Source organism: Xenopus laevis, chromosome 9_10L (assembly GCF_017654675.1).
Source record: "Xenopus laevis strain J_2021 chromosome 9_10L, Xenopus_laevis_v10.1, whole genome shotgun sequence".
Lineage (NCBI taxonomy): Eukaryota > Metazoa > Chordata > Amphibia > Anura > Pipidae > Xenopus > Xenopus laevis.
This window is the reverse complement of record NC_054387.1, coordinates 5,225,668-5,237,812: the sequence shown is the minus strand read 5'-3', so window position 1 is coordinate 5,237,812 and position 12,145 is coordinate 5,225,668. Positions and strand designations below refer to the sequence as shown.

General features: G+C 44.0%; 1 protein-coding gene across 3 annotated transcripts; it reads left to right on the top strand.

The window, feature by feature from the left end:
- The first annotated feature begins 4,010 nt into the window (after positions 1-4,010).
- Positions 4,011-12,091, top strand: hrob.L (homologous recombination factor with OB-fold L homeolog). 3 transcript variants are annotated; one of them, XM_041576489.1, is made up of 10 exons: positions 4,011-4,169; positions 5,756-5,809; positions 7,597-8,469; positions 8,840-8,923; positions 9,053-9,196; positions 10,062-10,170; positions 10,443-10,528; positions 10,601-10,702; positions 11,643-11,775; positions 11,958-12,091. In XM_041576489.1, the coding sequence occupies exons 1-10, from the start codon at positions 4,167-4,169 to the stop codon at positions 12,005-12,007; spliced, it is 1,638 nt and encodes a 545-aa protein (XP_041432423.1). In that variant the 5' UTR covers positions 4,011-4,166; the 3' UTR covers positions 12,008-12,091. The 3 variants fall into 3 exon arrangements, with proteins under 3 accessions (XP_041432423.1, XP_041432426.1, XP_041432425.1); XM_041576492.1 differs by having other exon boundaries at positions 5,756-5,870; XM_041576491.1 differs by having other exon boundaries at positions 4,012-4,169; positions 9,056-9,196.
- The last annotated feature ends 54 nt before the right edge of the window (positions 12,092-12,145 follow it).

Genomic DNA, 12,145 nt, shown 5'->3' with positions numbered 1-12,145 from the left:
ATTGTAGGTCAGTTACACATTGTGAGTTGTATCCTCTAACAAGGCAGTAAACGTTTGGTTAATAATGGAGCGACCTGCTTTTCTTTGTAACATTCTTGGGGTTTAAGTGACACTGATCTCGGGGCGTGAGGACAAAGGGACACAAATAAACGACATCCGGTATCTCGTGTTGTTACGGGTTACGGATCCTTTTGCAGGTACGTCTGTGACTGTCATAACATTCTCTTTTGTTTAAAAGCAGCTTTTCTCTAAGCCTTACTATTCCTCTGGGAGTCAAGGTTGTCTGCACCTCCTACATTCTGTACAGTCACTCACAGCCATACAAATTGTATGTTTCCATTGTATTAATAATGTATGGAAATGACTGTGTGTTGCCTTTAACTGTGCCTATTTAATATTCCAGTCTGCACTCTCTCCCCTCCCCTTGTATTATTATCCCCCCTTTATCTCTTGAACAGCACCTTACCCCCTTTCACTCACACTTTCTATGCTGCCTCCAAAGAGTTCTGGGTAAAAAGCTGGGTCCAAAAGCCGGTTTCCATGGCAATAATGCAAGTTTTTTTTTTTTTATCACTTTTCTCAAACGCCCAGTCCTCCTGGAAAATGAGAGAATGTGAGAAAGGAGGAGAGAGTTGCTTCCCAGGGAGATGTGGGAGAGGAATAAGATTCTTTCTGTTCTAATATGAAGGACGTGGAAGGAGTAGTCTCATATCTTGCCCAAATGCCATGATTAGGGCCGTTTATCAGAAACTCCTTGAAAGAAAAGCAAGAGAAGGATTCCCTTTCAAAGACTTGGGGGCAGATTTATCAAGGGTCGAAGTGAATTCGAGGGAATTTTCGAAGTAAAAAAATTTGAAATTCAAAGTCATTTTTTTGGATACTTCGACCATGGAATAGGATACTACGGGGCCCATTTACTTAGCTCGAGTGAAGGAATAGAGGAAAAATACTTCGAATTTCGAATGTTTTTTTTGGCTACTTCGACCATCGAATGGGCTACTTCAACCTTCGAATCGAACTAAAAATGGTTCGACTATTCGACCATTCGATAGTCGAAGTACTGTCTCTTTAAGAAAAAACTTCAACCCCCTAGTTCGCCACCTAAAAGCTACCGAAATCAATGTTAGCCTATGGGGAAGGTCCCCATAGGCTTGGCTAGCTTTTTTTGGTCGAACAAAAATCGTTCGATTGATGGATTAAAATCCTTCGAATTGAACGTTTCGAAGGATTTAATCGTTTTTCGTTCCATCGAACGAATAGCGCTAAATCCTTAGACTTCGATATTCGAAGTCGTAGGATTTAACTTCGACAGTCGAATATCGAGGGTTATATAACCCTCAATATTCGACCTTAAGTAAATTTGCCCCTACGACTTCCAATTTACTTCGAATTCGATTCAAAGTAAAATAGTTTGAATATTCGAATATTCGATAATCGAAGTACTGTCTCTTTAAAAAAACTTCGACTTCAATCGTTCGCCAAATTAAACCTGCCGAAGTGCTATGTTAGCCTATGGGGACCTTCTAGACCATTTAAGTCTTTACACATTGAAGTAAAATCGTTCGATCGTTCGCTAAAATCGTTCGAACGATTTTACTTCGATCGTTCGAAGACCAAATTCGGTGAAAAATCCTTCGACTTCGATATTCACAGCTTAAAGGCGAATTCACCTTCATTAACAAAACTGCAATAACTGAAAAAAAACCACAGAACTATGTTCAAACTTTTATAACCTTAGAAATTTTGTAAAATGAACATGGTAATTAGGGGGTGTGGCCACAAATTGGGCGTGGCCAAAATGTTCACCACACTACGCGCGGCAACTTATTTGTCCCACTTTTTATTTCCAAAATGAGGTATGCAATGTTTAACCCTTGTTATTAACACACTAAATATTGTATCTCAGAGTAAAACTGACTCCTGTGCTTATATCCTTTCAGTACTTGAAGAAACAGTTACTTTTTCCCGGATTTTACATAATTTTTTCCTGGTTCCTTGAAAAATGTAAAATGGGGGTTCTACTGTATTTATCTATATATTTTAGGGGGTGGTTAGCACAAGCAGGCTCCAAAGGCAGTGCATAAAGCTTATTTATATTAGGGATGCACCGAATCCAGGATTAGTCCTTTTTCAGCAGGATTCAGATTCGGCCGAATCCTTCTGCCCAGCCGAACTGAATCCTAATTTGCATATGCAAATTAGGGGCGTGGAGGGAAATTGCGTGACTTTTTGTCACAAAACAAGGAAGTAAAAAAAGTTTTCCCCTTCCTACTCCTAATTTTCATCTGCAAATTAGGATTCGGTTCGGTATTCGGTTGAATCTTTCGCGAAGGATTCAGGGGTTCGGCCGAATCCAAAATAGTGGATTTGGTGCATCCTTAAAGGGATACTGTCATGAGAAAACATGTTTTTTTTTCAAAATTGAGCTGCTTCAGCAGAATTCTGCACTGAAATCCGTTTCTCAAAAGAGCAAACATGTTTTTTTATAATCAATTTTTCGAAATCTGACATGGGGCTAGACATATTGTCAGTTTCCCAGTTGCCCCCAGTCATGTGACTTGTGCTCTGATAAACTTCAGTCACTCTTTACTGCTGTATTGCAATTGTAATATCACCCCCCCCCCATCAGCCTAACAACAGAACAATGGGAAGGTAACCAGATAGCAGCTCCCTAACACAAGATAACAGCTGCCTGGTAGATCTAAGAACAGCACTCAATAGTAAAAGCCAATTCACACTGAGACTGATTCAGTTACATTACGTAGGAGAAATAACAGCCTGCCAGAAAAGCAGTTCCATCCTAAAGTGCTGGCACAAGTCACATGACTGTAGGGTTGCCACCTTTTGATAAAATGCGCACTGGCTCGTGGTGGGGGCGGGAGCAAATGGGTGGGGCGTGATGTAAAAGAGGGCGGGTCGTGGCGTATAAAGGGACGTGATGTGCTGTAAAGGGGCGGGGTCTGCACACGCGTTTGCCCAGAAGACAGCAAAATCGGTAAATTTGGAGTGGGCCGAGCGCTTTTGTTAGGAGTATTACAAATTTACCGGCAGCTACATTGCCCGTAAATTTGTAATACCAGCCCTGGCCTTGCCAGGTGTTTTACTGGCTAGGCCGGTAAAATACCAGCCGGGTGGCAACCTTACATGACTGGGGGCAGCTGGGAAACAATATGTCTCGCCCCATGTCAGATTTCAAAATTAAATATAAAAAAAATCTGTTTGCTCTTTTGAGAATTGGATTTCAGTGCAGAATTCTGCTGGAGCAGCACTATTAACTGATGTGTTTTGGGGGAAAAAAAACATGTTTTCCCATGACAGTATCCCTTTAACGTATATATGAGACAAGGTGATACCAAGGTGAGTGGACAACACTCCAAGGAAGTTTTGAGGCAAAGGTTTCAGCAAACAAACTGTAGGTTTATTGGTTCTAACGTTTCAGTTCCACACTGGAACTTTTGTAACTTTCCCTGAAGAAAGTTCTAGTGTGGAACTGAAACGCTGGAACCAATAAACCTTCTTCTGACTCTTTCCAGCTTTCAAATGAGGGTCACTGACCCCATCTAAAAACAAATGTTCTGTGAGGCTACAAATGTATTGTTATTGCTACTTTTTATTCCTCCTCTTTCTATTCAGGCCTCTCCTATTCATATTCCAGTCTCTAATTCAAATCAATGCATGGTTGCTAGGGGAATTTGGCCCCCAGCAACCAGATGGCTGAAATTACAAACTGGAGAGCTGCTGAATAAAAAGCTAAATAACTCAAAAACCACAAATAATAAAAAATGAAACCCAATTGCAAATTATCTCAGAATATCACTCTCTACATCATACTAACAACCCCTTTAAAATCTTCCATTTCCCCCCATTTGGTTTTAATATTGTCAGCTATTCCTGTCATTGGATAGAGTATCGCCAAGATAAAATGTTGTGTAGAACACACACTCTTGTGTGGGAAATTAAATACTAAGGCAAGGGGCAGACACAGACTGAGACGCACATCAAAAGACTGCGTTCCAAACACCGGAAGTGTTGCGTCGGAAGTACCACGTTCAAACTTAGCGTGCATTCCGGACAACAGCAGCAACAGGAGGAGCTGTCTATGGCTGTCGGAGGGTCCAGCTGACATGTCAGTGCCCTGGTTTTTAACAGCGTGACCCGGGAGACCCATGGTGTGTTGTGGGGACGGGGGTCCTATTTCGGTTGAGGGCACTGGCCAAGCGTAACTCTGTGCTGAATGTTAGTTCTCCAATAACTCCTCCCCTACACCCCAATAACTCCCCAGCTCATCCTTTCCGAGTCTCCCCTACACCCTAATAACTCTGCATCTCACCCCTTCCCTCCCCTACACCCTAATAACTCAGTGTCTCACCCCCTTCTTTCCCTCCCCTACACCCTAATAACTCTGCGTCTCACCCCCTTCCTTCCCTCCCCTACACCCTAATAACTCTGCGTCTCACCCCCTTCCTTCCTTCCCTCCCCTACACCCTAATAACTCTGTGTCTCACCCCATTCCTTCCCTCCCCTACACCCTAATAACTCTGCGTCTCACCCCCTTCTTTCCCTCCCCTACACCCTAATAACTCTGCATCTCACCCCCTTCCTTCCCTCTCCTACACCCTAATAACTCTGCATCTCACCCCCTTCCTTCCCTCCCCTACACCCTAATAACTCTGCGTCTCACCCCCTTCATTCCCTCCCCTACACCCTAATAACTCTGCGTCTCACCCCCTTCCTTCCTTCCCTCCCCTACACCCTAATAACTCTGCGTCTCACCCCTTCCTTCCCTCCCCTACACCCTTATAACTCTGCATCTCACCCCCTTCCTTCCCTCCCCTACACCCTAATAACTCTGTGTCTCACCCCCTTCCTTCCCTCCCCTACACCCTAATAACTCCCCATCTCACCCCCTTCCTTACCTCCCCTTCACCCCCTACACCCTAATAACTCTGCGTCTCACACCCTTCCCTCCCTACACCCTAAACACCCTGTGTCTCAGCCCTTCCTTCCCTCCCCTACACCCTAATAACTCTGCGTCTCACCCCCTTCTTTCCCTCCCCTACACCCTAATAACTCTGCATCTCACCCCCTTCCTTCCCTCTCCTACACCCTAATAACTCTGCATCTCACCCCCTTCCTTCCCTCCCCTACACCCTAATAACTCTGCGTCTCACCCCCTTCATTCCCTCCCCTACACCCTAATAACTCTGCGTCTCACCCCCTTCCTTCCTTCCCTCCCCTACACCCTAATAACTCTGCGTCTCACCCCTTCCTTCCCTCCCCTACACCCTTATAACTCTGCATCTCACCCCCTTCCTTCCCTCCCCTACACCCTAATAACTCTGTGTCTCACCCCCTTCCTTCCCTCCCCTACACCCTAATAACTCCCCATCTCACCCCCTTCCTTACCTCCCCTTCACCCCCTACACCCTAATAACTCTGCGTCTCACACCCTTCCCTCCCTACACCCTAAACACCCTGTGTCTCAGCCCTTCCTTCCCTCCCCTACACCCTAATAACCCCCAGCTCATCCCTTCCTACGCTCCCTACACCCTAATCACTCTCACAGCTCACACTTGCCTATTCCCCCTCCAGTAACTCCTGTAGTGTTTCCCTGCCATAACCCCCTCAAACATATACAGATCATGCAGGAGATACTCTCTGCCTTCCACGATGTAGCCTCTGTGTTGTATTCAGTTGCACCTGTGCCCCCTTTTTCCTTTACCCTGATTCTTTACCCTATTTCTTTTCTTCTCAGGCTCTACGTTTCCAAAACCTGTTCTCATCAGAAAATGATGACTTTGATGATGAGGTAAGAAGAAACAATACTCGGGTAGAGTCCAGTGGTATCACTGTGTATGAATGGACGTGGGGTAAGTTGGGGATTATAAAGGAATCCTTAGCTACAACGTGTTGAAGTCAAGACTTTTCATGTTACATGGATACAACAGCTTTGTCCAGTGCAGTATAAGGGGAACTTAATCACCAAAATTGCTTCTCTATCTGTTACATTGATGTAGAGATGCTTCACACTGCTTTGGAGTATAGCTTCTGTAACCTGTCCCGGGTTTCACTTGCAGCTCATGTTTTGGGTTATTTCACAGCAGCTCAGTCTGTTAGTGGGAAGATACGTCTCATTGATCCAATATAAAAGGCAATATAAAGGCAAGATGGCCGGTTGCAAATCTTGTGCTCTAGATAGAGATGGCGTTTCCTACAGATAGTCTCAAATATCTATACTATAAAAGTTTTAATTCTGAGATGAACTGTCCCTTTGTTATCTGCCCAAAGTGTGCCCACAGGTCTGTAGTGTAAAAGAGAAAATCACTTTGGTTTTCAGTTGCAGTCCTCTGGATACCTAAGGGTGGAGTAACCCTTAAAGGGCTGCCTACCATAGCACTCCTGGCATTGGCAGAAGAATAACATAACACAGATGCCATTGGTTCTACAGTTGTGGGTTTCAAGGCACGATCAAAGACAAGGTGGCAAGGGTTAAACCGTGCATCTGCACAGCATGAATTTTCTGATTAACTCAACAGCAGTCTTTCCCTTTACCCAGGGACGTGCCCCCTTCTGAATAAATGTTGTCCAGCTGAAGTAACAGGTAGTGGGTGCCCTGTCATCAGAAACTCTTTTATTTTCATTTGGGTTTGCGACTTCCTATCCAATCAAAACTCACTTTTCCTAAAGGGAAAGGATAAACTAAGTTTATTTTGGTTAACAGTAAAAATGTAATAGGGGAACTATCGCAAAAACGAATATAAGCTTCATCCTACTGAAATAAGAAACTTTCTAAATACAATCAATTAAAACGTCTGCATTGTTTCTGAAATAATCAAGTTGATCTTCACTATTCCTCTCTCAGCATCTGTTTCTCTTCATTCTGTCTTCATTCAGCAGTTGGGTGTCAGATATTCATTGCCTAGAAGATGTATTAGAGGTCACTCTATTATAATCACCAGACATCATGTCTCTCTACATGCAGAATTTGTGCAAAAGGCAGTTATTTTGTTTGTACTGGAATCAGTTATTTGAGTGAGCTCTAATACATCTGCTAGGAAAGGAGCCCCCCTATAAGATATATTGGATCTAACTGTCAATAAATATCTGACACCCAACTGCTGCATGAAGACAGAATGAAGAGAATTAGATGCTGAGAGAGGGATAGTGACGAGAAACAATGCAAAATATTTAATTGATTGTATTTAGAAAGTTTCTTTTCAGTATGAGAAAGCTTATATTAAATTTTCATTTTCACAATAGTTCCCCTTTAAGCTTAGGGATACCAAACCAGAGGCTCCAAACTGGCACATTCAAAACTTTCTGTGCCCCAGAAGTGCCTTTTCCAGCATATATTGCTCTGCTGTAAATCTTATGTGTAATCTTCTCCACCAATAGAATTGCAAAGATTTCTCTGAACAATATGGGAATGGACAGTGTTGTTGCATCTCCCAGTGGGCCTCAGCCTAGGGCAACTCCCATTAACCCTTTCTTATTTTAGCCATAGACTAACAGCAGAACATTCACCGTAGACAACATGGCTACACAGACCTTCCCCTGTAAAGTGGAATTAACATGTTTATCTTCTTGTCTTTGTAGGACTTTCTGTCGGCATTGGACAATACAGAGGAGAATGTCTTATACACTGTGCCTTCAGGACTTCGATCTCTCAGGCCCATCTCCCATGCGCCTGCCAAGTGCACAGATGAACCAAAAAGCCAGGTTCCTCCTCCTCCACCCTGGCATCAAAAAGAGGTGGAGAAGCATGACCAAACACAGAGGACATTTGATCTTGCCCAGGACATGGATGATGAAGAGCTGTTATCTGTATGCAGCATGCTAGAGGTCCCACAAGAAGCTGGGCAGTCTATGAGTGTTGGCTCTGCTGGAAACAGCTCGTCCTCACTCAGACTGTGCCCAACTGGAAAAGCAAGTGTTGGGTTCCAGGCACATGATCCCAGATCCAGTTATAAGGGTGCTGCAGTGTGCCAGCCAGGCACTTATCAGATGAACAGTGTTGGTGCCAACTCTCCATCTCCCCTGCAGATACCTTCAAAAGGAACCGAGCACTTTCAGAGTCCAGGCCCCACTGCTAAGAGACCTTGTAGAAGAGACATGATAGACCCGCAGTCTGTGACTCCTCACAGGGTAGAGACTCAAAGCCACTGCACCCCTTCTGTTCAGCTGCGGCCGGTGGTGCAGGGTTTGTCTAGCACTTCACAACCATGGAGAGGTGGCACTTTGCACCGAAATAGCCCAGTTTCCAGTGCCCAGAATGTCCACACAACTCCTAAAGCTCCTCTCATATCCCCACGTCCACTCATTCCCAATTCCTTGCAGACCCCTGTGGTAACAAACCATTTAGTGCAGCTGGTGACTGCAGCCAATCAGACGCCAAGGAGACTTTCGTGGGAGACGCCACCACCAAAAGAGAGAAGGTTCCCCGGGCCAGCTGGCTTATTGCCGCAGCAGGTGACAAAGCTGAGAAGCAATATTGGCTTTAGCGATGAGGCCCATTTCTGCACTGCTGGTTTTGACTCAACCACAAAGCACAGAAGCTTTGTCCACATTGTTTCAAGAGTCAGGACCAGCCGTGCAGAAAACAGACAGATGCCGCTAACATCCGTACTTACAAATAACTCTAACTTGGTTAGGATTCAATTTCAGAGATGTCAGTTTAGTCGGTAAAGCTTCTGCTTGGCATGGGGATGCCCTTGCGCCTGGATTCAGAGCAGCAGGACTTACCTACCCGTGTATGCTTAGTGTATTAACTTCTTTATCACAGCTACACCTGCATTCATTCCATTTACTTGCACTTAGTCCCCCCTGTTCTTTGTTCCAGGGTAGTACCAGGGGGCTGGATGAAATCCTTGTATCTACTCCTCACACTCCAGCTCACGGGGCAAGAGCCAAGCTTGGCACTAAGGTAACTCAATATAACAATCATCTGCATTTACACAATTCTACATTGTTTTCTGTTTCTTCTCTATAAGTGCAAACTTGCTTCTGCCTCCCTGAGTTCTTGTCAGTCACCCACATATAACTCTTGTGTAAGCAGACAAGCATGGCTTCTCCACAACCAATTGAAGAGGAGTTTGGCAGAGGTCCGTGGGCAGCCTTGAAAGCTGAGTTGGCATTGGATGAGAATGATCCCTCCTGCTTCCTAAGGACATACAGTGTAGTGATGGTGCTGCGTAAGGTAACCACTGTCCTTCATTTTTGTTCCTGGAATGATCTTATTTGTCCTTTCCAAAATGTAAATTCCTCTGCAGGTTTTAAGGTTATCAGTGTTTATTAAGTGGGTTGAATGTGGGACCCTTAAAGGGATTCCGTCATGATTTTTATGATGTTGTTTTTATTTCTAAATTTCACTGTTCACACTGCAAATAATTCACTGTACAATATAAAATGTCATTCCTGAACCAGCAAGTGTATTTAGTTGTAATATTGGTGTGTAGGTGCATCTCAGGTCATTTTGCCTGATCATGTGATTTCAGAAAGAGCCAGCACTTTAGGATGGAACTGCTTTCTGGCAGGCTGTTGTTTCTCCTACTCAATGTAACTGAATGTGTCTCAGTGGGACCTGGATTTTATTATCGAGTGTTGTTCTTAGATCTACCAGGCAGCTGTTATCTTGTGTTAGGGAGCTGCTATGTGGTTACCTTCCCATTGTTCTGTTGTTAGGCTGCTGGGGGGAAAATGGGGGGGGGGGCTGATATCATTTCAACTTGCAGTACAGCAGTAAAGAGTGACTGAAGTTTATCAGAGCACAAGTCACGTAACTGGGGGCAGCTGGGAAACTGACAATATGTCTAGCCCCATGTCAGATTTCAAAATTAAATATAAAAAAATCTGTTTGCTGTTTTTGAGATAAGGATGCAGAATTCTGCTGGAGCAGCACTATTAACTGATGCATCCCATGACAGTATCCCTTTAAGCAGAAAATTGATGATAGGCAACGGCTTAATAGGTGCAGAGTTGAGGTCTTAATTCTGTGCCTTGTGGGTTTGGTTTGGCTGCAATTTGGGAACTCTCCATGGTTAAATGCTTTGCTGCTTTGACAGGCAGCTCTGAAGCAGCTCCCAAAAAACAAGGTCCCACGAATGGCTGTGGCTCTCAAATCTCTTACTCCAGCCAATGGCGATGCTAGCGCAGTATTCAGAGACCACACAGGTGAGTGATGCTTTAACTCTTTCTTCCTCATACCTTTCTGCATCTTATTAACCTATTGTGACCCGTTACAGTTCTTTCCAGGGTCAGACTGTTCTGCCAGAGTACCAGCCAATGACAATTCTCTTCAGCCCTTTTTACTATTGGCCTATATGACTTTTAGCATTGTCCTGACCTATTTTGTGTTGAGAAAGACCGGGTTCTCAAGTGGGAGGCCCAATTGTCAGTGTGTTATGCAGTTGACTGATCTCTCTCTCTATCTCCTCCCATGCCAGGGGATATACAGGGCACTGTCCACCACCTATTACTGGAGGAGAAAGAAAGTGACCTGAAGGTTGGCAGCGTCCTTTTATTACAGCAGGTATCTCCATTTCACCTTTTCTCCATATTCAAATACTTTACAAACAGCTTGCTCATCGACTTTCTTCTGCAGGTCGGGGTCTTCTCCCCATCGCATCGTAACCATTATCTCAACGTGACCCCTAACAATCTGGTGAGAATCTACCCCCCGGAGGCGGAAGGCCCTCATACAAGGGTAATATGCCGTTTAAAAGCTAGTGAAGAAGGGAGGAGCATGACACTCACTGGCCAAATTTGTTAGACTTAGCCTAGACAGGTATGGGACCCGTTATCCAGAAAGTTCAGAATTATGGAAAGGCCGTCCACCATAGACTCCATTATAATAAATGAATCCAAATTTTCAAAAATGATTTCCTTTTTCTGCGTAGTAATAAAACAGTAGCTTGTACTTGATCCCAACTAAGATATAATTAATCCTTATTGGAGGCAAAACCAGCCTATTTGCTTTATTTAATGTTTACATGATTTTCTAGTAGACTTAAGGTATGAAGATCCAAATTATGGAAACATCCGTTATCCAATAAACCCCAGGTCCTCAACATTCTGGATAACTGTTCCCATACATACATACATACATACATACATACATACATACATACATACATACATACATACATATATGTGTGTGTGTGTGAATTAAAAGTTTATTTTTCAGTTATTCTGCTGGAGTCCTTTTCCTTCTTCAATTTTGGATCGCATGTAGCAGTTGCAGCACAGAGCAACCGTAAAGGAATAGGACACAATTCACTTGAAATTCGTACTGACCACCACCCCCCTCTTCTATTTGGAGATGAACACATTTTGTTCCCTCTAAACTACTCAGCAGGGAGCACCTACTTCTCTTGCAGCGCCACAGTCCACCACAGTGGGTGCATGTTGGTTGCCCAAGGGCATACAATGGGTGTTGGCAAGTAATGGGACATTGGTTCTGTATCTCATCCATTTAGCATCAATACAGTCCAGACTTTATTTATCATGTGTTTTTTTTTTTGTTTTGTTTTTTTCTTATACATTGCACAGCCCTTTTACTGTTAATATCCAGCAACTCAAGATGATTATTCAGCTCTTTTCTGAGGGAGTGAAAGCAAACAGTTCTGTCTTTTCTTATTCTTTAGCTGGAAACTCCACCGGTGGCCAGTGAGCAGACTGATTTGAACAGTAATCGAGTTCGGAGCCCAGCTCGTCCATCGGCCGCTATAAGAACAGCTGGAGCCGCACAGCCATCATCGCTTGGAGAGTGGGATATGGGTAAGGATTACAGTGGGGAGTCACAATGTTGCTGCTGTTCCACACACACTGCCTTGTCCAACTACCTCCAACTCTCTGTTCTGCACTATTATGCTACACACTCCTTCTTACTTACAGTATATACTGCTCTTACCTTAGGTGCTGTGATATTACCCATCATGCACTTTGTTCTTTCCTTGCAGATGACCTGGATTCTCTCCTCTGTGACCTGTCCGAGGATACTGGGGACTGAACCCACTCTTACATGATCTGCCCTTTAGTGTGATCGGTCTATAAGTAGGACGGAGGACTCCATAAATTAATTTTGCTTTCCTGATATCTGTGGGTTTCACATAACGGCTATAGCTGCACTAGAGCATGAGTATGTGTG